The sequence below is a fragment of the Podarcis melisellensis genome, assembly GCF_964234715.1.
Source record: "Podarcis melisellensis genome assembly, chromosome: 1".
Lineage (NCBI taxonomy): Eukaryota > Metazoa > Chordata > Lepidosauria > Squamata > Lacertidae > Podarcis > Podarcis melisellensis.
The window spans coordinates 72,391,221-72,417,280 of record NC_138528.1 but is presented as its reverse complement, the minus strand read 5'-3'; the positions used below and the strand labels follow the sequence as shown (position 1 = coordinate 72,417,280).

The 26,060-nt window shown below is 42.0% G+C and overlaps 1 protein-coding gene across 2 annotated transcripts in view; it reads right to left on the bottom strand.

Moving 5' to 3' along the window:
* Positions 1-6,230: 6,230 nt before the first annotated feature.
* Positions 6,231-26,060, bottom strand: part of CARS1 (cysteinyl-tRNA synthetase 1) — a 33,479-nt gene continuing 13,649 nt past the window's right edge. For both annotated transcript variants that reach the window (XM_081903751.1, XM_081903752.1), the window contains 16 exons: positions 25,166-25,306; positions 24,100-24,188; positions 22,896-23,017; positions 22,682-22,794; positions 21,128-21,256; positions 18,276-18,405; positions 17,962-18,065; positions 17,142-17,239; positions 15,146-15,335; positions 14,530-14,598; positions 13,779-13,860; positions 10,738-10,818; positions 10,206-10,273; positions 9,152-9,211; positions 7,532-7,615; positions 6,231-6,670 (listed from right to left, as the gene is read on the bottom strand). In XM_081903751.1, the coding sequence (XP_081759877.1) occupies positions 6,536-6,670; positions 7,532-7,615; positions 9,152-9,211; positions 10,206-10,273; positions 10,738-10,818; positions 13,779-13,860; positions 14,530-14,598; positions 15,146-15,335; positions 17,142-17,239; positions 17,962-18,065; positions 18,276-18,405; positions 21,128-21,256; positions 22,682-22,794; positions 22,896-23,017; positions 24,100-24,188; positions 25,166-25,306 (1,695 nt within the window). In that variant the 3' untranslated portion in view covers positions 6,231-6,535. The remainder of the gene's footprint in view (positions 6,671-7,531; positions 7,616-9,151; positions 9,212-10,205; positions 10,274-10,737; positions 10,819-13,778; positions 13,861-14,529; positions 14,599-15,145; positions 15,336-17,141; positions 17,240-17,961; positions 18,066-18,275; positions 18,406-21,127; positions 21,257-22,681; positions 22,795-22,895; positions 23,018-24,099; positions 24,189-25,165; positions 25,307-26,060) is intronic.

Sequence of the window (26,060 nt, the reverse complement as noted above, 5' to 3'; positions counted from 1 at the left end):
GCGGCGGCCGCTGCTCCACACGCGGGACATGTTGACTTTCCGGCAGAAAGGGGATGAGCCAATCAGAGCGTGGGGAAGGTGGGAGAGCTCGCGCTCGCCGCGCGTGCGCGAGACCGCTCTAAGCGCGAGAGAATTCTCCGATGCGGGGAAGGGGGCGAGGCGAGAGGAGTGGGGTGGGCGGGGCTTGTCCGGTGGAGCGAGGGAGGCGCTGGAACGCGCCGCGGCATTTAAAGGAGCAGGAGCTGTTTAAGGAAACAATGGGTGGGGAGGTGGAAAGGGCGGTCGGCTCTGCACTAACTTAATGCTTGCGTTTTGCCATGGCAACGTTTGTGATGGACAACATCTGAGCGCCTGGCGCCAAGCTAGAGCTAGTCGACTCTCACCTCGAGGCTGAGGGACTTTAAAGGGAAAGGAGAGTATTGTGCCAGTGCTTCGACGCATAAGTAAATTTACTGGCAGGTAATTTAGTGGGAACCAGTGGCCCTTCCGCTTGTGCTGGATTCCGCTCCCATCAGCTCCAGGCTTTACGTCATATAGTCAGGGATTATGGGAGCTGGATATCAGCAACAGTTCCCTACTCCCGTCTGAAAGGGACTGTGTGCTATGGTGACGGATAATGCAAGAAAGCATAAAGGAAAGAATAAACGTATTGCACATTTGTGCAGAATCACGTGTTCACATCCTGGTAAGAAATTGCATTCGCAACTTTCTACCCTCTGAACATGCAGCGTTTTAGAAATCCATCACAGGCGTGTAAGACAGTAATCCCCGCTGTGAAGTGTAATAACTTTGTAAAAAGTAGTTAATTCACAGATTCAAAGTTGGGCTTCTTGCTATCACGAATGAACATGCAAATAGGCCCAAGGCCAACTTTACCATGAGTTCCAGAGGGTGCCAATATGTCTAGTTTCAAATTTCTCATATCTGTGTGTCAAAAGAGGTGGGAAGCAAAGCAGGATGGTATTATTTACTGTTTACCATACTTCCAGTTTTTAAATATCAATGACTTTAGTCCTAGACACACTGATTTAGAATGAAACTCCATTGAAATTGACATAGGATTGGGCTGTGGCGATAGCTGCTGCAGGAGAAAGGGTTAGAAAACCCCTTGGGGCAGAAAGTTTCTCCTGCCATGCAGTGCCAACTCCAGATTGCAGAGGGGCACCCTTAAGGCAAGATGCCCTCCAGCTATTTCAGTGCACACCTCACAGAGGCACAGGAAGCTGCCTTATAACAAGTCAGAAAATTGGTTGTTCCAGCTCAGTTGTGGAGAACCCTTTTCAGGCTGAGGGCCACATTTCCTTGTGGTCAACTTAACGGGGGCTGCATACGGCCAGAAGCAACAGTAGGCATAGCGACGGATGTGCCTCAAGCCTACATTTCAGCCATGCAGAGCATAGCACACAACACTAATATTTTTGCCTTCCAGACAGGCAAAAGTACTCAAGGAAGGGGTGGTCTGGGGAAGAGTCCTGAGAGTCAAATGAAGAGGCCCAGAAGGCTGTATTTGGTCCCCGGGCCTTAGGCTCTTCATCCAGGCTCTAGCTCAATATTGTCTACACTGGCCAGCAGCAGCTCTCCATGGTTTCAAACCTGGGTCCCTTTCAGCTTTATCTGGACCTTCTGGGTTCAAGCAAGAGTAGGCAGGCAAGCAGGTGGAATGTTGGCTCACTTAACCACTCTGGGGAGAGCAGGCTGGCAAGGAGGAGTTGCTGCACGCTTGCTTGCTTGCTTACTCACTTACTTGCTGGGAGCCAGAATGAAAGTATCAAGGAGCAAGCCGTGGCAGCTGCTGCTCCGCCTTGCTCATTCACCAAGATGGGTGAGTGACAGCAGCAATGAGAAGGACAGTGTTTGCCACTCACCCCCCTTGTCACGGTCTCCCTCCAGAACACTCCTGCTGTTCCACCTTGTTGCCCTTGACACTGTTCTCTCAGACTTCTCCCACTCTGAGTGAGCAGCAACAGCAAAGAATGAACAGCAGCAGAGATTATCCTCTTCCTGGGATGTGGACCTTGGTGGATACCTGCTGATGCCAATCCCTGCCCTGCTCCCCACCCCTCCAGTGCTGATTCCATGTCCTTGAAAGCAAGAAGCCAAATCCCTAAAATATGCAGAGGAGTGCCCTTGTCAAGTTGTTTTGACCAAGTAATTCAAGTGCTGAAGGGGGGTGTGGGGTGGGGCTGTTTTTTTCTTTAGATATTAATCATTGCTGCAAAGACAAAAATCAGAGCATGCCAATCTGCCTACATTCTCAACAGAGTCATTTCTGTAGAGGCAAGTTTCCAGCACACACACTGACAGGACTCGCAGTTAGCCTGTGCACTTTCATTGCTAAACCTGAATAGTCAGATAGTCTTTGACATTTTACACACTACCAATTAGGGGAAAATTTGAGAATAGTGCCTCAAGATAGTTCTGAAATCGTTTTAAACTTTGAAACAGAAGCCATGTTTGGTGCCAGACACCCTTCATTCAATAAGATCACTCTTTTCTCCTCCAGTCCAGTCACAAAAAGTTAGAGCCCCTGCAGCATCGGATCAAAGTCCTGTCTGGTCCAGTCAGTGGTATCAAGCCAGGACTTTCAGGCAGAAGTTCAGGGTTCCAATCAGAATGAATATGAAGGCCTTCAAACACAGCAGGGCTGGCTTATCACATTTTGAAGTAAACAAAGAAATAAAACATTGTTGTCTAAGAGTAACATACACAGTAAGACCTTTGGAACTTCCCAATGTTTGGTAGAGCAGTCTGTAGTATATCTGTTGCTATAGGACAGGTGTAGGGAACCTTTGGCTTTCCATATGTTGCTGAATTACAACTCCCAACAGCTCCAGCAAGCATATGGCCAATAGCCAGGGCTGATGGGGTTTGTAGTTCAGCAACATCTCGACTCCAAAAGGCTCCCCCATACACAGTGCTATTTTTTCTAGAAAAATAGGTTCTGTGCCCACATCTGCTGTAGGATGATTATGGAAGCAGGATCCCATTGCTGTCTTTGAGATTTATGTGGAGGGGGGTACTGGGAGAGTTTTAATGTATCTGATAATATTATTTATTATTGATGTGTTTTGTTTTATGCTCTGAGCCCCTCTTGGGTAATATTGTTAACAATACTAGATTTTAAACGCACAATTGCTAATCCTGTTTGGTGTTTTGTAGCACTGCCAGAATCATAATTCCCTAATGATATGTGCTACCCCAATACTGTGCATCTTTCCACAGAAGTGCCACCCACTGAAATGCACCTTCTTCCAAAATATGCCATTTCCAAGGGTATAACATTTTAAATGTATTATGTTGCTGAACAGTTTTCTTTTGGGGGCAGCTTCAAGAGAACAAACAGCGCAGCAAACAAGCAAATGAGACCTATGCCAGAGTAAAGCTTTTCAGTAATTTGTGGTTTGAAGTTTAATCCCTAAACCTTGGCAGGGTGTGTACAGACATAACACTTATCTCTCAGCCAAACTTATTTCTCCAAACTGTTGTGAAGCTAAATGGCTACTCTGAATTCCTTGAAAAAAGGCTGGGATATAGCTAATGAGAAACACCCCTGCTTCCAAGGAAGTGAACAAGATGGTGTCATTGGTTGCTGGATCCTAGAAAATGGGCTGTACATCTCCCTCTTCTTTATCAAATAGCCTTGACTACAAAAGCTATTTTACCTCATCCTCAGTTTGCGTGCCCAGTTCTTCCTTCACAGACAATCTTAGGGAGAACTCTAGCTTCCTTAGGCAGGATGGGAGTAGATATCGGGGTGCTATCTGACTCAGTTGATGAGGCACCTCTCCTTTGGGGGCCCTGCACAGAAAGATTCACATTCTTCAAACATTTCTGTTGCATTTCTTTTTGAGGGGAACCCACTTGCCTATGCTATCAAAGCCATTCAGGAGGAGAAGGTAGACAAAATTCACAGATATGTGGAGCATTGGAATGTAACAGATCCATTGATTTATTTGTAGGTTTTGTCATGCACTTTCCTTAAAAGAGGTCTCAAGCAGCTATCATGAGGAGAAACAATATCACAGAATGGTGTGCTATCAAGTATCTGATAGAATTCCACTGAAGTATTTAAACAGGAATCACACTGTTATGCAGTACAAATGAAGTCAAAATATGCTTGCCTATAATGCGGCCCCGTTTCTACACAGATTTTATTTCATGAGCAGATGGTACACAGAATGGAGCCTCTCTAGTTGATATCTTAATGGGTGCATGTATGACAGGATGAGAGGCGGTGTTTTTTACCTTTCTTCCATCAGAAACACTTTCCAGTGTTTTCCCTTTGGATAATTCAGCATCCCTGCCACAACATCCCTGAGAATTTGTGGGCATGTTCTAGATACTGACATGGGGCACTGACCAAGTTTCAGCATTGCTGTGTGTGAACTGAGTGTACACACTACAATTCACATCCTGCTGGTTGCACATTGCAGGCCAAGACCAATTGCAGGGAGCAAACTCTCTACATATCATAATGGATCTTTCTCATTAAGGAATCCATGAGGTTTCTGAAAATAGTTTGAAAACCAGTGCCCTGAGATGTGCAGTGTAGGACTTTAGGCTTTGCGATCCCCAGTGACATTCTGTGCCAGTTGTTATCAAGAGCAGCCACAGTTACAACCAATCTCTTGATGCAACAAGCAATTTATGCTAGGAGTTCCTGATCCAACAAGTGCCAAGCAAGTCGAAGCCTGCACACCTGCACGTGAATGATGAACTCAGCTTGATGCATATCAGACTATAGAAGCCATTTAGCTGAAGGTTGCTTGATGATCTCATGCAACCTATATAGCTCCTTGGGTTTCGGCCAATTTAAACAATGGCCAAGATTTAGTAGTACAGCATGCGAGAAAGCTTGTAGAACCTCTCATGACATGATCCAGTTTATACTGGAAGGAGTATTCTCGCATCATACCCTTAAATCAGGCATGTCCAACTCCCAAGAGACTGCGATCTACTCCCACTGTATAAAATCTGGCAGTGATCTACCCATTGAGTTGACCAAAGGTGTTGAGCTTTTTTGGGGGGGGGGCATCGTTCAGGATCACGTGATCGACCAGGGATGCCCCATGATTGACCAGTTGAACATGCCTGCCTTAAATGATGGCATCTGCTGATTGTATAAAGCAACCATGAGTATGCAACTCTTGTACAGCCTTGTACTCTATTAAAAAAGCTGGAAATACCTGAGGTGGACAAGTATAAAAAAAGGTCTCGTTCACATCTTAAGATAACTGCCAGTGTCTTCATGTTAACCAGGGAGCCAAGGCAGTGCTTTTTGTTCCTGGCCAAGAATCATCAAGCACTGCTGTGCAAAGATGATCGGGACATTGCAGTACCCTGTATTTCCAGGATGCCATTTATCTGGCATTGCAGATTTTCTTGCCAATTTTATTTCAAAACCAACAGCCAAAATATAACATTTATTAAGTCTGTTTTAAATGTCCAGGCACTTTAATTTCAGGGCTTCTCCTTAGAGTACAGGCAGCCTCAGTGGTGGTCTCTGAATGTTGTTGAACTCCCACTTGCCCCCACAATCATGGCCAATGGTCAGGGATAATAGGAGCTATAGTCCAACAACATTTGGAGAGCATCATCTTAGCTACAGCACTGCCTTAGGGGATCCCACTCCTCCGTATGTTTTTAAGGGTAGAGGCAGTGACCAATAGTCGCTGTCCACACTAACTGATACTGTACTCCATTTACACATTGCTTAAGAAGCTCAGTCCAACAGAATGCTCCTGCTGGAGAAAAATACTGATGCCCTTTTCCACTTCCTCAAGGTTATCCTTTTAAGCTCCTCAAAAGGAGCAACAAAACAAAGGGGGGAAAGACATGGCATTTGTGGAGTCCCCATAGAGGAAATGAATTGAAGCAGGTGTGTTCTTAGGCTTACAGTTCAGAAAGTAAATGTCAGAGACAGTACTTGGTTACCGAAGTTAAGCACATGTAAAAACTTCTGTTGAGCAAAGCTAAGTGCATGTACTATCCATATTACAAACAGAATTCTCCTCATAGTTTTAACAGATGAATTGAGACATTGTGAGTTTGGCTTGAATGGCTTCTCACAAAAGATACAAGTCCAGCTAAAATTAAGGGGTTGAATCCAGAGTTCCATGGAGCCAAAGTCCAACCTGATGCTGCTACAGATGGTAGAGATGGAAAGGACACTGTCTCTGATCCCCCCTCCCCCTACGCACCTCTATTTCCCCAAAAAAAATCTTCTTAGGGACAGTTAGCAAATTGTTTATTGACTTGTATCACATAAAAATATTACAGAACCTTATTTAACTAACAAAACTTTTATTGACGTTTTAAACAAGGTAATATTAACCATGCAATCCTATGCATGTTTACTCAGAAGTAAGTCTCATTGTGTTCAATGGGACTTAATCCCGTGTGTGTATAGGATTGCAGCATTACTTTTTGTTCAGCACAATGTGGAAAGTTAAAGCCCAGTGAAAATGCATTTCCCCTCACAAAGGTTATCCAGCTGTATATTTTATTGAAGACGCAGATTGTCCAAGTTTTGTTCTCAGTTTGCAACTCCATTCTGAACCATTTGAAGATATTCTTTGTACAGTTTTTCTTGTGCTTCATAGAGTTTCTTTAGTTTCTTCGTTTGACCTTTGCTGAGTTCTTTGCCTTCTGTGTCATGAGTTGGAAACCCCTGGAAAACATTAATTCATTATCTTAGGACCATGTTATCTCAACGTTTTTGTTTCTTTCTGCTGTGGTAATGCAATAGCATTATCCCTTTTCACCAGTAATTAGGCATTATCAACAAGAAAAATAAAAACCTGGGTTCTTTGCTTATTTATTCAAGCCCAATAAACCACATATGTAACTCCAAAAGTTTCTGGAAAAAAGTAGTAACACATCAAGTTAGGAAATGATTTGGAAGAGTTTAAGGCTGAACCTCCTTATTAAGTATCAGGTAGTAGTCCTTCCAGATGTCAACATGTCTGTCTCCTCTAGGTGCAGGAGGTAGGGTTGTTAGGACTCACCTGCCTTATCACTATTTCCCTTTGCATGCACAGAAAACCATAGACATGCATCCTCATTGAAGAGGGGTGAAAAATGTGTCAAAGTTACAAATATGAAAAGGATCTAGAATTTGTGGCTGTAACAAAAGACTCACATACGATGCAGAGTTATTTGGGAGCAAGTCCCATTGAATTCAGTAGAGTTTACTTCTGCATAAACGTGCATAGGTTGTACAGCTGGTGTAGTGTGGCGGTTGAGCTCTAGTTATGAACTCTCAGCCACTGTCTCCCTTCCCTTCCTCCCCAATATACAATATAGGGGATAATAATACTGCCTTGCCTTACAGAGTGTTCTAAGGATTGCAGTTAGATAATGAACGTAAAGCACTTGGATCACTTAAAAGTGCTACACAAATGTTAATAAAATAATGCTTGTCTGTCTGTCTGTCTGTCTGTCTGTCTATATTGTCCAGGATTGAACTAGCAGCTTTCCCCAGGATCCCTAAATACAATATTCAAGGAAGAAAAATCCCAGTAATGCTTACATTTTCATCAAATTTGGAATACTTGTCATGCTCCGATTTAAACATTTCTCCTGGTGGGATTTTCATTTTTGCCAATTTTACTGCCTGCAATATATTTAAAAAGTGTTACAACTCTGGAATACATGAATATCACAGCCAGTATTAACCTGCCTACATCAAAACAATTCCTGAAAACAAATTTAAGCTGATACTCTGATGCTCATCCTTCCTAAGACACAACCCGCCCCCGCAAAAGGGTGTCAGAAAAGCATATAAGTTTTTGGATTTAAAACTGGTTTGGGTCTTGAATACAAAAGTATCTTCAAAATCTGCTGAAACCCTATTTTCTCATACCATGTATCGCAAGATATGAGAACAACCTGCAAAACAAATGCCCAATAAAGTTTTAAGAGACACTTGTTATTTTAGCTTTCTATTGGTAAGACATTCCCCTTTTAAAGAGATGCTGCTCTGTGCACTTGTGGTGTTGAAGATAGAGCTTTTAAATATATTGAATTGGATCCAGATCCAAGCAGGAGGTGTGCTTACAAGACACTCCCATTGGTGGAAAGGGGTAGGGAGGAGCAATTCTAGTGATCCCTCCTCCTGCCTGCAGCTCCCTATGCCCCTTGAAAACATGAGTTGGAGGGATCCTCCATAACACTATAGAAGGTCACAGAAGAGCCATTCTAAATGCAACCCAGCAATATGTTTATAGAAGACAGAGGCCTAGCAAAACATGAACAATTTGCAGATGATCAAAGCATACGCCAGGAGCAAAAATAGGCTTTGTACACATGGTAGGGGTGGAGAGATTGGGATGGTGGTAGCAGAGAATATACAGCATGTTTGGGCTACTAGGCTGTGACTGAAGTGGATTCAGTTTTGCCTGTAGATAAAGCCACCCCACACAACTGAGAAGCCATTTCCTTGTGTTTGGCAGCAAAACCCAATGTTCTCTCCTGAAAGATTCCAACACAAAATGTTTGGAATAAATGACTATAAGCAGAGAGTTGGCTGGGCAGGTCTCTCCACATCTCACTCTCTGCAAATGTTATACTGTTGGTTCTGGAAAGAGGGTGTCTTTGGCAGCCTCTGCTAATTATATACTGTTGGATGCTGGAGCACTTGAGTTCAGCTGGAAGTCCTCAAGTGTCATTCATGCTGTAGGTCTACCAAAGTACTCAATGGTTTGGGAACGGCTGCTGGGGCAAAAGGTGGTTCAGGGGTGTATATGTGTTTGAAAGTATGTGTTGAGGGGCTGTGTGGATTAAGGTCTCTCTACCAATTCAGCTCTGCTTTGCAGCTCACATAACAGTAGGTGACATGAACGGAAGATAAAGCCTGAAACATGCCCTTTCTCGCCTGACATCAGTGCCATTAAAACCAGCCTTTAAAATGTATATTTAAAAAGTACAGTGGTACCTCTGGTTACGTACATAATTCGTTCCGGAGGTTCGTTCTTAACCTGAGACACCACTTTAGCTAATGGGGCCTCCCACTGCTGCCGCGGCGCCACTGCGCGATTTCTGTTCTCATCCTGAAGCAAAGTTCTTAACCTGAAGTACTATTTCTGGGTTAGTGGAGTCTGTAACCTGAAGCGTATGTAACCCGAGGTACCACTGTATTTGGTTACTTTACCTCCTGTTCCTGTTTCTTTCTAGCTGCCTCTTCTTTCTTCCTTTTTTTCTCTTCTTCAATCTATGGAAGAAGAATTTGAAAAGCAACATTAGGATTTAAAAAATGCAGAAGTAAATCACTGAGCATTTTATTAGCAAATCATCCACAGCTATGTTTTATACAACAGGATCCTAATCAAGCTGTTAGCTCTACAAAGTTCTATCCAGAACAACCAGTCTTTGACTTTTGAGGGAATTAAAATCACCAGCTCTGCGTGTTCCTCATACATATGCACGTCCCAAGGTTCACCATAATGCAATAAAAATAGTATGTGTGCTAATGTAGTAATCTCAAGATTAATGTCGGAAGGTACTTGTTAGGTGGTTGGGGAGAATGGTGTCATTAATTTTATAGGAGTGCATCACCACTGAGGGATACATCTATAAATGGGAAGTAACTTTTATTTTAGTTGCTTATAAATGACAGGATTTTTGTTCATTTTTCTCTCTGAAGATGGCACTTGTCAGCTACAATGAGTGAACATACCAAGAGAATCCTAGAGTTCTCTTATTCAGAAACTCTGATAAGCAAAAGCCAGGAAAAATTGCAGAGCTTTTTAAAAGGAAAGAAAGGAGCTTGGAACACTGGCCATGTTAAAGTCCTTTGGTCAGGTGATTGTGTCTTAATTACAGGAGTTTACCCGGTTTATAAATGCCAGGATTGCCACAGATTACAGGAGGGTCGGGGGGCGAGGTGACTGGCAAAGCGCCAGTAGGGCAGTGGAGCCAATATAGCTCTACAATCACTGCACCCACACCACCCGCCCACCACCTTGCCTCTCCCCCTAACCAGCTGTATCCCTATTGGGAAGCCAAATGAGCAGTGCTGCCTCGCCCCATCAACTGCTACAGGAGGTCTTTGCATGGTTGGTGGGGTCTAGAAAGTCCAAGATCCTCAGCAGAAGCTGTGCTTGTGGAAGGAGACTGATGCAGGCTATATTCCTCTGACCATCCCAAATGATGTTAGACAAAAATTAGGCACATCTAGACAGAAAGTAGTTCAAATAACGTATAACCTTTTTCTTCTCTTCTCTTTCTTTTAGTAAGGTGTCTCTGTCCACTAGCTTGACCACAGTTGGGAGTCCTACAATAAAAGCATTACAAGGAATAAATGATCATGTATATTACTACTTTTAAGTATTTATCCCAATGATACACACCAGGGATGGAAACATGCGGCCCTCTAGATGCTGCTGAACTCCTCTGCAGCTACTGAAAATATACATCACACTGTTGAACACAAAAGGCAGAACTCACTTAACCTTAATTGATGGACAACTCTTGGAAAGTTTGAGAAACTATAATTTCTTGCTGCTATTATTTGATGTTGTGTCTATTTCACATCCTAATCATCACCATATTTACTTGGAAGAAAATCCTACTGAAATGCCACTTCTACATAAATGTGTTTAGCACTGCATCTTTTAAGTGTCCAGGGTGCTTGACAAACCTCATTCATTTTGCTACTGCGCCTCATTACTGTTAGTTGGAAACAGACACCAGGATGTAATAACTTGTGGAGCTCAGTTTGATTTCCAACTTAATTACCTTCATGATCTTCAAACCGAACTCCATGCTCGGGAAGGACATCATCTCGAAGAGAATCACATAGTTGCAGAACTTCAAACACTACAATTACAAAGAATAAAATGAAACTGTTAATATCAACGTCTGCAAAAGTTCTTATCTTTTATTCAGGTGGCTGTTTTATGAGAAGGGAACACCACCTTTTATTATGTCATGGAGCAATGGGTTTGCTCTCCCCCTTTTGGATGAATGACATTTCCAATTCCACTATGCTATGGGGTGGGGGAGAACTCCACAGTTGCTATTCTCCTTCTTCAGTCCTAAACACATGTGCTAGAAGGTAGGTCCTTGGAACACAGTGGGATTTAATTGCTACCAGAAATACATATGATTTTCTCCCCACCCTCAACTCTGTAGTCCTTGTCTCTGCTTTCCTCCCCTTCCTTCCTTTTCACTGAACCTCTATCTTGGAAAGCAGAAGTCAAAAGTCTCATGGAGTGACATAGGATTATATTATAAGTACTACAGCATAAGCTATCAACTCATGAAAAAAGGTTGAGGTGAACTGGGGCATTAGCCAGTTCTTCCCCACTCTACATAACAGGTAGAGATATCCATTTTGTTAGAACTATTAGCCTCTTATAGTGATTTAAAGTCTGCTTGCCTGCCTCCAAGCCTGCGTATCTTAATAATAATAGGTCTTTTAGAAGTGGGCAGGATGTTTTTAATTGATTATGTTTTACTCTCTGTTTTAATGTATCTGTGTGAGGGGTTTTTCTGTCTGCCTGGTTTTAAGTCGTTTGGGTTGCCCTGGACAAGATAAAGTGACTAACAAATTTAATAAATATCAAAATAATATCTTCATCCCCAGTAGCTCAATAAAAACTAGACAGTTAAAAAAAAATCCTCTTTAAATACACGCTGAAAAGTATTGTCATGAACAGGTGAAGAAAAAGCTATAAGTGCTCCGGAAGGAAGGTATTCTCTGCAGTTGCTCTGCATTGATGTCTCCCTGAGTTATAAATATTCACCAGCCTAAAACTATGAATAATTAAACTTTAGCGGCAAAGAGGAGAAAATTCCTTCTTGGCAGAGGAGAATGAGAGATGTGTGTATAAAAAAAAACCCATTATGTGGAGGGTGAGAATATTATCCAAGGTATTATATTTTCTGAAGAATTAATATTCAGGCATCAGGAATTACTTCAGGACTAATGTGCGCCAACAGTGTGTTTTCAGAGGGACATCAAAGACAGAAGGTTTTAGTGATAATCCATAGAAGAGCATGTGCCAAATCCTGATGAAAGGCATGCTCAACTACAATCTGCTTCACTACAGCAGTCTCCTTCCTCCAATTGCACAGCCACATACTTCTGAACCACAAGGGCTTTTTCACCCTCAAATGCTGCTGGTGGTGCAATGCAGAGGAGAGAGATATATCAAAACAAGTACCACCCCGTCTGCATGCACACTGTTCCTGCATGTACATAAATGCATTTGATTACTTATAACCAACACTACTATGAAGAAGATTATTAGATTTCTATAGGTGCACCAGTATGGAGGTCACCACTTTTGCTCCAGTGAGCCAACACAATTGTTTGGCGACTGAACTCCTGATTTGAAGTTCCTTATTCTCAAAGGAAGGAGCTGAAAAGAAAACTCGACTGACATTCCTTGGCAAGGCTTCATTAGAGGGGAAAATTCTTTTCAATGTACAGCTATCAAATTATTTGAGGGGGGTAGTTTTCTTTCATTCACTGTGCGTTATCACTAGAACATCAAAAAAGCAAATCAGCTCCCTGCTAAGAATGACCAGTGTTGCTCTCAGGGTTTCTGGTGTCTACTCTTCTTGTACCAGGGATAAAGGAAATTTTATTTGCTTGGCATTTTAATATCCCACAGTTAAGATCCTCCACTTCATGATCAATGTTTGAGTTTTGAGTGAGTACTTTGCTGAAACTCCAATTCTCTCTCAAGAAAGAAAGAAAGAAAGAAAGAAAGAAAGAAAGAAAGAAAGAAAGAAAGAAAGCTTTCCACATATAAATGATGAGGCTCTGCAATGTCTGAAAATAAGAGGATAAGAAGGCGCATTGCCTCAGCTCAGAGTTTTATAGGAAGTTGTAATGAACACTGTTTAGGGCCCTTTGCCTTTTGATGAGGTTCACCTGCCCCTCAGTCTTATCCAAGCATTGCTGCAGGAAGTGATGGACTCACACACCCCAAGTTTAAGTACTAGCTCCTAAGGCACTATCAAATATAACCACGGAATACACAGGTTTCCTTTTCCAGCTTCAAAAATATGCCTCCAGAGGAATATAACTGAGGGAAAACAACCCCTGACATACCACAGTAAGATTACTACTATGCAGTCAAGAGAAATTCTATGTATTTTTCAAACGCAAAGCACATACATTATGGGGATTTTTCTGTCAAAACACACGAGTTTTAATTGGTATATCCTATGGAACAATGTTAAACGGCATTCTGAAAACTCACAATACAAATAAGGGCCATCATTTACTTTCATCTGTTAATAACAGGGCAAACACATATATGTAAACACATTTGCATACACAGACATTCACACCAGGGTTGGTCCAATAAACGTTGCTATCTGAGGTGAAAACAACAAATGGCATATCCTCCACCCTGACCCAAAGTCAAGGTACAGAGGAAAGCTGTCTTTTTTTTTTGGCAGAAAATCCAACAAGCGCCTGCTCCATCCCGGCAGTAAAATACGGTAATAATAAATAAATGATTTGCTGCCCTTTCATGACTTGCATAATCAGCTGCCTCAATCTGGTTCATGGCAGAGCTGGCCCAGACTCATACGCAAGTAAAACGCAAGGCAAATGCAGGCAGACACCTCCCTAGTTTTTGGCTTTAAGAGTTTTGAAGAGTACATGCGTCTGTGTGCCCACACCAATATCGAGCAAGCAGATGAACAAGTGTGAGGAAGAAAACAAAGCACTATGGTACAAATAAAAATGACATTTCGTAAGACAATTGCACATTTGTGGAGATCTCCATTTGTAAAAAAAAGCACAGAGTTAACGTCACCTTTCTTTTCTCGGGCAATTTGCCGCACACCTTCTCTGAACTCGGACAAAACCTGTAGGTATGGCATCACTGTAGATTCAAGCTGCAGAATGAAACATTTTGTCCATTAGTTGAGATTCAACCCATTTCTTTCTGGTTTCCTCTGAAAATACTGCTAGGAAGCATAAGAACATTGGGAGCAATTCAGTATAGCACTAAGCAGATTGCTCCATCAGCACAACCATTTCTGCTTGCCTGATGGAGCTATCTGCCCTCCACCCCCCTGTGTGCTGTTCTGGGGGTTCTCCTGACCACCCCCAAGAATGGCTGGGGTGGGAGAGAGGAGAAGAGACAATGTCCTTACACTTTTGCTGGCAGGGCTCGTTGGTTGAATGGTGCCTATAAGACACTATCTTCTACCACGTCAGATCACTGGCCAATCCCAGCTCAGTACTGACTACTCTGACCGGCAGCGGCTGTCTAGGGTTTCTGGCAGTAGTCCCTCCCAGTCTTATATCTAGATATGACCTTTGCAAGCAAAGCTTTGGCTCGACAACTGAACTCTGGCCCTTCCTTGCTATGCTCTCACATACACATATAATTCTTCTCTCTTACCTAAATGCAATTGGAGTGATTCCGTGATTCAGTTTTACTGCAGAATTTTATATTCGTATGAGCAGAAAAAGTGGCTTTGCTTCAGCATGTAATCCAATTTTTCTGAAAGCCATGAGCAGAGTTGAGATTGTCACAGTAAAATTTCCGTACAACTTACATTTAAGTTTTGGGCACTTCCTCCAACTGGGAATCCGATAGCCTCATCGCTTTCTATAGCACCGAACACCTATGCGAGTGAAACACAAAACAAACTGAAAAAACACACAGCAGCAGATACTTTAACACTGACAGAAAATCCAGCCCCAAAGGCTGTGAACAAAACTTTGCTGGGCAAATGAGTTTCCTGGACTTTGTCTGCACTGGGTTGGAGCTGCAATTAAGACATTATTTCCAAGAGTAAACATTGCTCATAGCATGGCCTCCTGGAAGTACAGGGGACTGCAATATTTCTACGATCTTTGCATAGCAGTGCTTGATGACCATTTATCTATGTCCAGGAAACAGCAAAACTTTGCAAACAATTCAAGTACTACCACTGTTTTATACTGATAGCTAATCCTTCTTTCAAAAGTGCTACATTTTTGTCACAATTATTTCCTTGTGGTAGGGGAATCCCTCCAGAAGTTGCTGGGCTGCAACCCACAAACATCTCCAGGCTTGGCTCATAGTCAGGAATGACTGGAGTCTTATCTAAACAGTGAAAAGGCCGACACATTCCCACACAGTTACAACACACATGCAGCAGTTTCAAAGGTTTTGTGAAAATCCCATACCTTGAACATCTGTGTAAGATAGAGACTTATATTTTCCAGCAGCATTCTATTTGGCATTTGCCTCGCAGTTTTCTTTGCAGCAATGTAGGAATTACACTGACTGACCAACGATCGCACTTCTTCCAAAACTGTGCGTGTATCAATGTTGTCACACAAGGCTTCATGGACTGCTAGCTTCTTGTCATAAAAACTAGCCAAGGAGGGCAGGGAAACAAAGAAGGACCAACATGTCATTTGTGTCATCCTTAATGGTTTTCAGCCAAAGATTCCAGTATTCCATAGATAAAAGAAAGCCAAAAGCATTTCAGTACTTTACTTGCTAGGGTAAAACCTGAACAGGCAGATAGTGGGAGAGAAAAGCCCTACCACATACTTGGTGGCAACATTCAGATGTCATGATAAACAATGGTTTACCATGATGAAAACAAGCCAACCCTACCTCCAGACTTGTACACTCCTCCTGCCATATCTAAACTCAGGTTCAAGTGGCACAAGTCAGGAAATTGCATATTTACATGAAAGACTCTTTTAGCAGCAGTTAGAAATTGAGCAAGAAATACAAGAAGTAGTCAGTATCTGACTAGACTCCCACATACACCATTTCTCTCTTGCATTTCAGAGTACATACTGAAAAAAGACACAGATCTTGAAACCAGCTTTGGAAGGAGAGAAAAGAATCAAACAACTTGCCAGGTAAATGAAGGATAAGAAATATGAAGAACGTTATGGAGTGAAGCATGGAAAATTACAAGAGAGAGAGAGAAAAAGTTATCAGAGAAGAAAAACACAAGAAAAGCAAATCCATGAAGAGAATATGATAGAATGGTGCTAAAAAACAGAAAACATTTACATTACAGAGACAGCATTTTATTTTAACAATCCTGTCAATCAAATCTGTAAATGTAGCACTCTTCTGACTCCTCTGATGAATTGCAATAAGTACTATAAGATTTATTAGTGGCATTCAGAAATCATGACAGGTACAAGCCTGGGGCTTGTGTACCTCCTCCCGCTGGTGTGGCAATCATAAGTTCAGAAGCTTTTGCTTCTGTTTCTGATTAACTGCAGTGTGTCATGTTGTCAAAACCAGACAAACTGTGGTCAACTATGGATTGCGTCAAACAAACCAACTTTACATCATGAGTTAAGAAAGCTGGATTGTTTCAATCAATCATAATTAGTTGAACCACAGTTTAAGATTTGGATGCAGGGCTAAGGTGTGGTTAATCAAAACCAGTTGCAAAAGTAAGTCTGCATAAAGTCTGAGGTTCCCTGTGGGTTGTTTTCACAATTAACCATAGTTTACCTTGACAAACTAATACAGCCATTTAAAGCATCAGGATTAACAAAACAGTTAGGTGTTTGAATAGAAAACCTAAGTATCTAGCTGCAATCCACAAGCCAGTAAGTCAAGTCTATTGAGACTGAGTACATTCTGAGAAGTTTGGTTTTCAGGTATTATTTTAAAACAACCATTTATAATCCCTGAGGTGATGAAAACAAAAATAAGAAATGTGTGGTCAGTGCATAATAAATTGCAGAAGCCAAGAAAGGGTAGAGGAAATTCCCAGTGTCAGGGGTCTGCCTTTAATAGCCCCCAGTGCTCTATTTACTCATGCATGATAGAATGAAGTATGCAAAACAAATACACTGATATAAAGTTGTTTCATGTTCCTAATTTATGCAGGTTTCAGAATTTAGCTTTTGGGATGAAGTGGGTGTGTATAGTAAAAATAAGCAAGGAAACACATCTATGTGAAGAACTAAGAAAAACAGTCCGAAAGCATGTGAAAGGATCTAGGATCTGCACCACAAGCAGTCTGATTGCTATGTGAACTAACAAGTAACTGAGATCCAGGGGAAAGTGTTGTAGAAATGCAAGATTATCTTGCTTGCACCAAAAGGAAATGCCAGTTTGAAAAATGGGATCCATTACCATGAATATACAAATGTCTATTCATGAAGAAAGGAGGGGGAAAACAGGTTTCTCACTCACCTTTTATTCAGCTCTATTTCCTGGTTTTCCCATTTTTCAAACTGGCCTGTCACATCAGCGGGGGCCCGAAGGATGTCCTTCACATTTAAAAAGAACTCCTAAAAGGGGGAGGGAAAGAGCCCACAATCTGAAGTCTTCCTGTTGCAAAGTATACTGTCCAGTTAGCTATTTCAATACTCATATCAGACTCACTTTCAGCCAAGAACAAGATATACCCTGCATCTGCCAAGAAAAGCAACTTTTCTATTACCTGCTGTCAAGCTGATTTTTGTCTATGCTGTGACTTAGCATAATGTGATATGGCACATTAACAAAAAAAGCCAATGGTGTTTGCAATTAACGAAATTCAAGACCCTTCATCAGGTCCCAGGCAAAAACAGGATAATGATGGCCTACATCCTACTCCCCCCCCCATGCCACTGCCCATTACAGTCTGAAGGATACCTTTCCAAGAGAGATCTTTTATTTAACTTCCTACTACTACCAAGTTTCCTGTTGGTTACTATTGTTTTACCACAATATATATGCAAATATAGGATATATCAAGCACATAGAACAGATTAGGTTGACCAAGTTGTTTTGAGCAGATTTGGGGATGAGAGAATTGGTGAATGGATACAGGAGCTTTTAAAAATGGTTTGCAAAGCCTAGATTTGGAGTGCAGATCTGGTAAGAGATTAATAAAACGGCAGGCCAACCTGCTAAACCTGAGCACATATATTATACATATATAGTCAGCAGAAGAAAACACCTGGTACATCACATTATTACAACCCAAAATTTGTACAGCAGAAAACATGAAGAGGGGAAGTAAACTTACATTCATGAATTTCTCATACTGAATAGCAGACTCCATGGTGTTGTTGGAATAGTCTAGCGTATCCTTCCAGGAATGCATAAGAAAAGCCAGCCGTAATTGCCGAGCTGTTGAGAGTTTTAAAAAGAAAATGGAGAAGTGCAGGAGGATATGGGACTACAGTAGAAACCATGGTGCCAAAGACAATAGAAAAGAAATTTTAATAAATGAAAAAAAACCAGTCAGATTAATCATTAGCTGGTCTCAAAAATGATTTTAAAAAATAAAAGAATGGAAAGTGTTCCTTCCTTAAATATATGTATATATTTATATCTTACCTGTGTGCTTTTTAAGTGCATCTTTTATTGTAATAAAGTTTTTCAAAGATTTGGACATTTTACAACCAGCAATTGTCAGGTGCCCGGTGTGTAGGAAATAGCGAACCCAGTGATCGTTTTCAAAGTATGCCTAAAAACACATGGGGGAGGATCATATAATACAGATATCTATTAGATTACAGCTGTATGGGGAGAGAGAGAAAAAAATGCTTCAATCTCCCATTTACACAGCCCCACTCCAACACACTTCTCTCTTCAGTTTGAAACATGATACAATTGTAGGATGAATTATCTACCATTACACATATTATTGATTGAATTATGGACTCCTAACATCAGTATTTTCCGAATTCTGGATACCTTGGCCCCTTTTTTTGTGTGTGGATAAAAACTGAAGGCAAAGTGGAGGCACATTTCACTTGGCAGTCAAAAATCTATAAATATTCTTTCTCAAACAGCAGAGGCTTGGAAGTATTTAAGAGGCTACGGAGTGAATTTCCCCCTTGAACTTATGAGACAGATAGGCACTAAATGTATGTGTTCTGCAGTAGTTGTGCTTCCATATTTATAATTATTATTTTCCTCAAGCAGCTCTCAGAGAAATAGGCTGGGACCTTCCCTGTGACTGCAAAATAGCCCAGTTAATAGGCCTCTCATTGCCCCCCTTTCCCAGAGTCAGAACTGTGCTGGAGCGTGGAGAAGGGGCCAATGCATCACTGAAGCTCCCCACTCTGATGGACACAGAGCGATGGATGCATCAAACAGACAGGCTTCATTTCTCATGAAGCTCGCCTCAGAGCAGGAAGTGCTCCTGACACTAGTAATCGCTGCTTCAAACTGCAACAACACTTTTTCTTAACCTTGGGGGTTAAAAGAAGGCAGCCTGTACCAAGCAACTGCAACTTCAGCCGAGCCACAAGATTGCACCACTGGAATGAGGAAACTAGTTTCAACACCACCGCCCCAATCTGAAGATCACATAAAGGTATGTAAGTTCCTAAGTACACACAAAGCACTCCTTTCCCTGCCCCTGATACCACAACAAAAGACCTTCCCATTCTCTTCAGAGAAGGTCACAGCAAATCTATGTGGATGAAGAAAGGAGATGCAGTTTGGAAGCGATAAGCACTTCAGACAATAGGATAAGCCTCATAAAGAGAAAGCTCATTTAACTAAGTAGGAAGTTGGGGAAGGTGCCGTTCTGTCACTAATGAGGGAGGAAGCCTCTAGAATCCAAAACCTTTGACAGAGCAACACCTTCAGATCCTGTATTATGTTTCTGCCATTGTGACCCAGAGACAAAGCCCCTGGGTCTCTTTTCCTAGTGACAGTTGCCTTACAAATGGGGCTCTCTTTGTGGCAGTTGCTAGTCACTGCTACTGCCTCCCAAAGTTAAGACACCATAATGTCAATTATAATTCTATTTTTTTAATCAAAAAGGAATGATGGAAGTTGTTATCCAAAACATATGGAGGGCACCATGCTGCCTATTCCTGCAATATACAGTGGTGCCCCGCAAGACGAATGCCTCGCAAGACGAAAAACCCGCTAGACGAAAGGGTTTTTCAGTTTTTGCGTTGCTTCGCTAGACGATTTTCCCTATGGGCTTGCTTCGCAAGAAGAAAGCCCATAGGGAAATCTCCGGGGACCTCTTTTAAATGCTGGCGGTGGGGAGCAAAGCCTTCCCCCCCCCAGCCTTCAGAAGAGGTCCAGGAAGGCCGGCGGGGGCCGAAAGGCTTTGCTCCCCACCGCCAGCATTTTAAAAGCGGTCCGGGATAGCAGGGAAGCGCTTCCCCCTATCCCAGACAGCTTTTGAAGGCAGACGGGGGGAGCAAAAACTTTTGCCCCCCGCCGGCCTTCAGAAGAGGTCCTGGACCTCTTCTGAAGGCCGGCGGGGGGCGAAAGTCTTTGCTCCCCCCTGCCTGCCTTCCCGGGAGAGCGGAGAAACGCGCTGTGATTCTCCGCTCTCCCGGACGGCTTTTGAAGGCAGGCGGGGGGGGGGGGAGCAAAGACTTTCGCCCCCCGCCGGCCTTCAGAAGAGGTCGGGGGACAGACTGTCCCCGGACCTGGTCTGAAGGCGGTTTCCATAGGAACGCATTGATTGATTTTCAATGCATTCCTATGGGAAACCGTGCTTCGCAAGACGAAAAACTCGCAAGACGAAAAGACTTGCGTAACGAATTAATTTCGTCTTGCGAGGCACCACTGTACCAGGATTTGCACTTGCCTTCTAGCCCAGAATTAGAAACCTACTCCCAAGTCTGCTTTCAATTGCAAACACAAACCATAGTTTGTAAGTCTTGATGCAATGGCAAACTATTCTTTGACTGACTGGGAAGGGAAGCACTGCATGAGATGAATGTATAAAAGATCTGGACCTGACAAGCTAGGGAAAGAAGTAGCTTGTGCATGACCCCTAGGCTCAGACCCAATGATTATAACCTATTTGGCTGCTGCACCCAACCCATTCAGACATCACACCAAGCCATAGTGCAGGGAGCTTCACTATGGTTTTCTATGATGTCTGAATTGCAAAATAAAACAGTAGGAACACATGAATTTAAAAAGCACTATTGTCTGATATTTACAAGTAGAACTTAAGATAATTTTAAAGTATAGTATCACTTAAAGCCAAGTGTAGCAACAGTAGCATTGTTTTTATTTTCAGTCTGCTATATGAACACCTGATAATATTTTCTCCTTTGACAGACAACAGAGCCTACTTAACTGAATTATTACTTCTGTGCTGTCTGAACTATTAGTTGGGAAACATCCAACTCACAGCCAAGTGAACCTGAGAGCTCTCTAGCAGGTATCAGAGCATGGTAAGAATTAGAACATAGGTCACCTGCCTCAGATTGTGCCAACTCATTGTCATGATGAGGGAACCGAAGATCAAAGCCTCCTCCATGTATGTCCATAGAATCTCCTAGAATGGACCCGGCCATTGCAGAACATTCAATATGCCATCCCGGACGGCCCTGTTTTGAAATAAAGTAGGTTATTAATGATGTTCCGGAAAGTTCTCCCCAGTTAATGAGCCCACTGATGTTCATTAACTGGATTTAATAGTAGATATTTTAATGCGGAACTTTTTCTTGCAGCTTGAACTTAGTTCTGCATGCTCTGCTGTTGGAGCACTTCGGTTAAGGCAATCTTTGCACTGAATCAATAATCTGGCTTTACAAGATCAGAGTGCACAAGAAATAAGTCAATCAAAAGCTACACCCTAAAAACAACTGACAGAATATCAGTGCATGGCAAAATTCAAGACAAATCATCTTAAAATCACCACTGAGGGAAATTAAATAGTTTTAAAAGAAATTTTTCAGTATTACTTTGTAGGCAACACATCACATTCTCACCTATGTTTTCCTTTCACAATTTTTATCCCCCAGGAGAGGTTCCTAAACTGACTAAATTTAACTGAAAGTAGAGACTCTTGATAAAACCATGAGATTTAGTTTTTAGGGTGTGTGCATGCAAGTGTGTATGTATTAGCCCCAATTGTGGTATCCCATCAGATATACAGTCATGGGTGGGAATGGACCCTCTTTAAATTCTGTGGTTTTACATATGAAGATATAATAAACAATCACCTGTTCCTTAGCAGGTCTTAAAATTAGGTAAATTCAACTTCAGATAAACAACAACACATGATATATTACCTAGCACTGGGTAAAACATCAGCTGGAATATGTTTGGTTTTGGGCACCATATTTCAACCAAAAAATAAGTCAGTAGAAGGACAGCACAGCTATGAAAAAGGGGCAAGGGCAATAAGCCATGGGTTCAGCCTCTAACAAAGCAGGATAGAGGGTAGTTGTCAGGGGGAGGGGGAGCTTTCACTACAAAAATTATTGGATTACAGGAGTAAAATAATACAATATGTTGAAAAGCACATTTCAGTGGAAATTTCTACAAGGGAATAATAGATACCCCTGCCAACTATTATTTAAATTTTAGAATCCTAATCAATGACTTGATTAGATGCAGAACATTATTAAGAATCAAGAGGCCCCAGGCCATAATGCTTTGGCAGGACATTTAAATTATATGTCCTTTATGATGTCAGCCTGCATCTTAAGATATGACCTGTATCCCCATGATTTAAAAAAAGTAACGGCAGGGGATGTTTTAAGCCTGGGCTACATGTTATGGAATATACTTACTTTTAGTTTCCACATAAAATTGTGCATAGGGAGCACAGTAATAGTGGATTGGATGCAAAGATCCTGCTGCATAATCCCCCCATCCTGGTCTACAGCCAAACCTTATCCCATAAAAACTGGTTCCAGACAACTGGGGACATAGGGCACTAAAGACAAAGAGCCCCTCCTTCCATGGGAGCACAAGCATTTTCCAACCATGCAGCTGGATTGTTTGATCCAAGTCACAGTCCTTACTTTTCCCCAAGGAGAGTCCCATGAAGGCTCGCCTGGTTTGGAGGATTTCCACAAAGCAAAGTCATTTGGAGAATGCTTCTCACTTAAACGATCCACTGAGATACTCAGGTCACCTGTGGAGAACAAGAGGAAGAACATTTGTAACCTTCAGAAAGGAATCTTAAAATTGTATTTGTGTATGCACTGGAAAGCCCCTGACTGACAGTAATATTACCTTCACCCTCTTGAAGTGCTTTTTGATCACCTACAGCTTCAGGAACCAACTTGGCATAGGAGTGTTTCTCAGATGCATCAAATTTCATGGTATCAAAATAGACAGAGCCATTGGACACATAACTAGAAGACAAAAAGCAAAATTGTACCAAGTGTTCTAGAGTTTCAGATACTTTCCTACTATTGGGTGGAATGCAACTTGTCCTCCTTTCACTGTTGCTCCAGCATGAGGTATGTGGTGATCAAGGAGAACTGGGTGCGTTTTTTGCTAAAGCCTCTCAATGAAGCCCTCGTCGTCCCTGAAAATCTGTTTTGAAGTGCTCCCCAACCCTCTAGAACAGATTTTCATGAGGAGGTGGGGCCTGCAAAGGAGGGTGAAATTGGCACACACACAAAATAGTGCCCCACCTTATCCATTAGTGGATACATTTCACCAGTTGGCTAGGAACTACTGTATTTAAAGGTGAATTTCTTCCGCTGCTTTCCATGATGGGTAATGTCAGGGAACTGCCATCAGAGCAAGAAATGGAGGCAGGGCTACCCAGCGATGCCGGAGAGGGGACAAGCAGGGGGGAAGGATTTCAGCGTAACACCCATAGAGCAGAGAGGGAGAGGGAGGAATTGGTGACAGGGCTCCAAGACCCTTCCCCCGAAACTAGTGGAGAGAGCGCTGGGACGCCCCTGCCTTCCCCTTACTTGCGCAGACGCGTTCCGCGCAGAGAACATAGGTGGAGACCCCGGGTCAAACAGCTTCTATGCTGGAAGAGATTCAAGAGACGCCCACTCTCGGATTCTGCAAGTGACTAACAGGTCACGGAGGGAGAGCTCCGACCCTAAGCATGGTTGGGCAAGCAAAATAACTGAACTGAAGTAAGGTTACGCACAAGTAACCCCTCACACCCATTACAGGTAAGTTCGATGGGATTTACTCCAAGTTTGCTGGATGGGAGACTACTAATGATTTTGGAAGCTCTAGCAACACAAAACACGTCGAAACAGCATCTTTGAGACTGCCAATAAATAAAATGGCTTTCCATTGCCCCCACCCCCGTCATATGGCCTTGTTGTGCCTTCAGGTCTGATGGCAAAGGTTTAATTATTATTAGAATTTGGGCTGCTTACATGTGAAGCACACATAGAGCTGCAGGTGATGATTTTCTTTTGATTTACATAAGATGTAAAATGTGAGACGAATCTATACGCACCCATATCCATTATCTACAATCCTTTGGACAAAGTCCACAATTTCTGGTACATATTCACTAACTCGTGTTAAGACATCTGGAGGTAATACCTAGAAGCAAGCAAACAAAATAATATATATTCTCTGTTTCACAACTCTTCTTGTACCAGACTCTCTCAACAGCTTTGCTTTGCAATTAGTTCTATATTTGCATATAGAAAACTAGGCAAATGGCACAATTAACAGGGACTTGTTGAAGAGAGTATTGCTGTATACTCCTGAGATTTATCTTATACCCAACAACACCAGAGCTTTAAGTGTAGTGGCACCTTCCCTTTGGCTTGCGCTTCCAATGAACATTACAGTATAGGCGTTCAGGGGTTTGCTTAAACTCATGGACAGGTTTCAGCTGAGTTCTATCAGTGGAAGCCATGAGCAATAATGTCTGCTTACACAATGGGGCTTTCCCTCATTCTCCTGCCCTTGTGTGCCCCCTTTATGGTACAGTGTACTTATGCTTATATTTTGAAATATAACTCACTCGGAAACCTTTCTAGGTAACAAGCAACTAATAAGTCCTATTACTATTATAAGCAAATTAAATAAACAGACACACACATTGATGGGCAGAAACTGAGCACAGCCCAGCATTTCTAGGCATCTGCTCTAATTAACCATACTGAAAGCATATTTGCAGTTTCCAAGAGCTCAAGATGAAACATAATCTATAAGGTTAGAAAGGCATGATCATTGCTCTAACTGCTGATGAAAGGAAAATCAGACTTGATTTGTGTCTTGGCATGATTCCAGCTTCCTAGGTATGAAGAACAATTTTATGTACCTTGAAACACAGTGCTAGGGAGAGCCCTAACCAGACGGCCAGCAAAAAGTGTTAGTGTGTCATCTTGATAAATCAATATATATCAAAATGTGTCCATGGAGCAGTACTGTGAAGCCATTAATTTTAAGCAAGCTTTATAAGTTTGCTTTCTAGGCCTTCCAAGAGAGGGAAACTATAATAAATAAGTACTACCAACACTAGATTTCCATGTGCTTTTATATTTTGCTGAATCAATGTGCATACTTACATTGAGAGCTGCCATATCTTTATGATATTCCTCTTCCCAGAATTTGGGGAGCTTTGAAAATATAGAATTGTCAGTCACTTGACTCCCCAACCTAGTGTCCAGCCACTCAGAGAGTATATCTTTTGCTTCATGCAATAATACCTAGAAATAAATTATAGATCTATATATAAAACACATAATTATCAGCAATGCACACTTTTTCAAGATAAAGCCTAGAGTGTTCTTTATTGTGATTAAATAATGTTAATTTATTTGGGCCAGGATCCAAAGCTTGAGTTCATGTTGCCAGTTTTTCCACCTGGAGACAACCTATCATACTTCTTGGAAAGCCACTCCCAAAGATTCCAGACCTTAGAGGATACTTTGTAGGAAAACAATGCAGCATTTACACACACACTCTCTCTCTAGCACTGGGGTGGAAGTGCTACCTTTTACTCTTAAAATAATAGGTGGAGTGTTTTCTCTCGAATCTTAGTGCTGTGTTTAGCAGAAATATACTGGGAAATGAATTTCCCCTGTCTGTTCTTGAATGATCCACTCAAAAGCAGGAATATGGCTCTTTAAAGCTACTCCTACCCCAGCACAAGACTGGGAAGCACTGGAAATGCTAAGACAGAGTGTGTGTTTGTACACATGCACAAGTATGATGCATGTGTGTGTATGTGTGTGAACGAGTGCATATATACATGCCTCTGCTGCCATGTGACCCTCAGAGATGTGCCTAACCATCAATAAGATACTTGGGCAAAAAAAGTTAAGTCACTCCAATGTAACTAAATAATTATGTAACCTCACAGATATAAATGGTTTCAATGAAGCAAAGTCCCACCCTAAAATAGTAAATCAAGGATACTGTTTCATTTGCTTAAGGGCACAACAGCCCGCTCAGTACAGA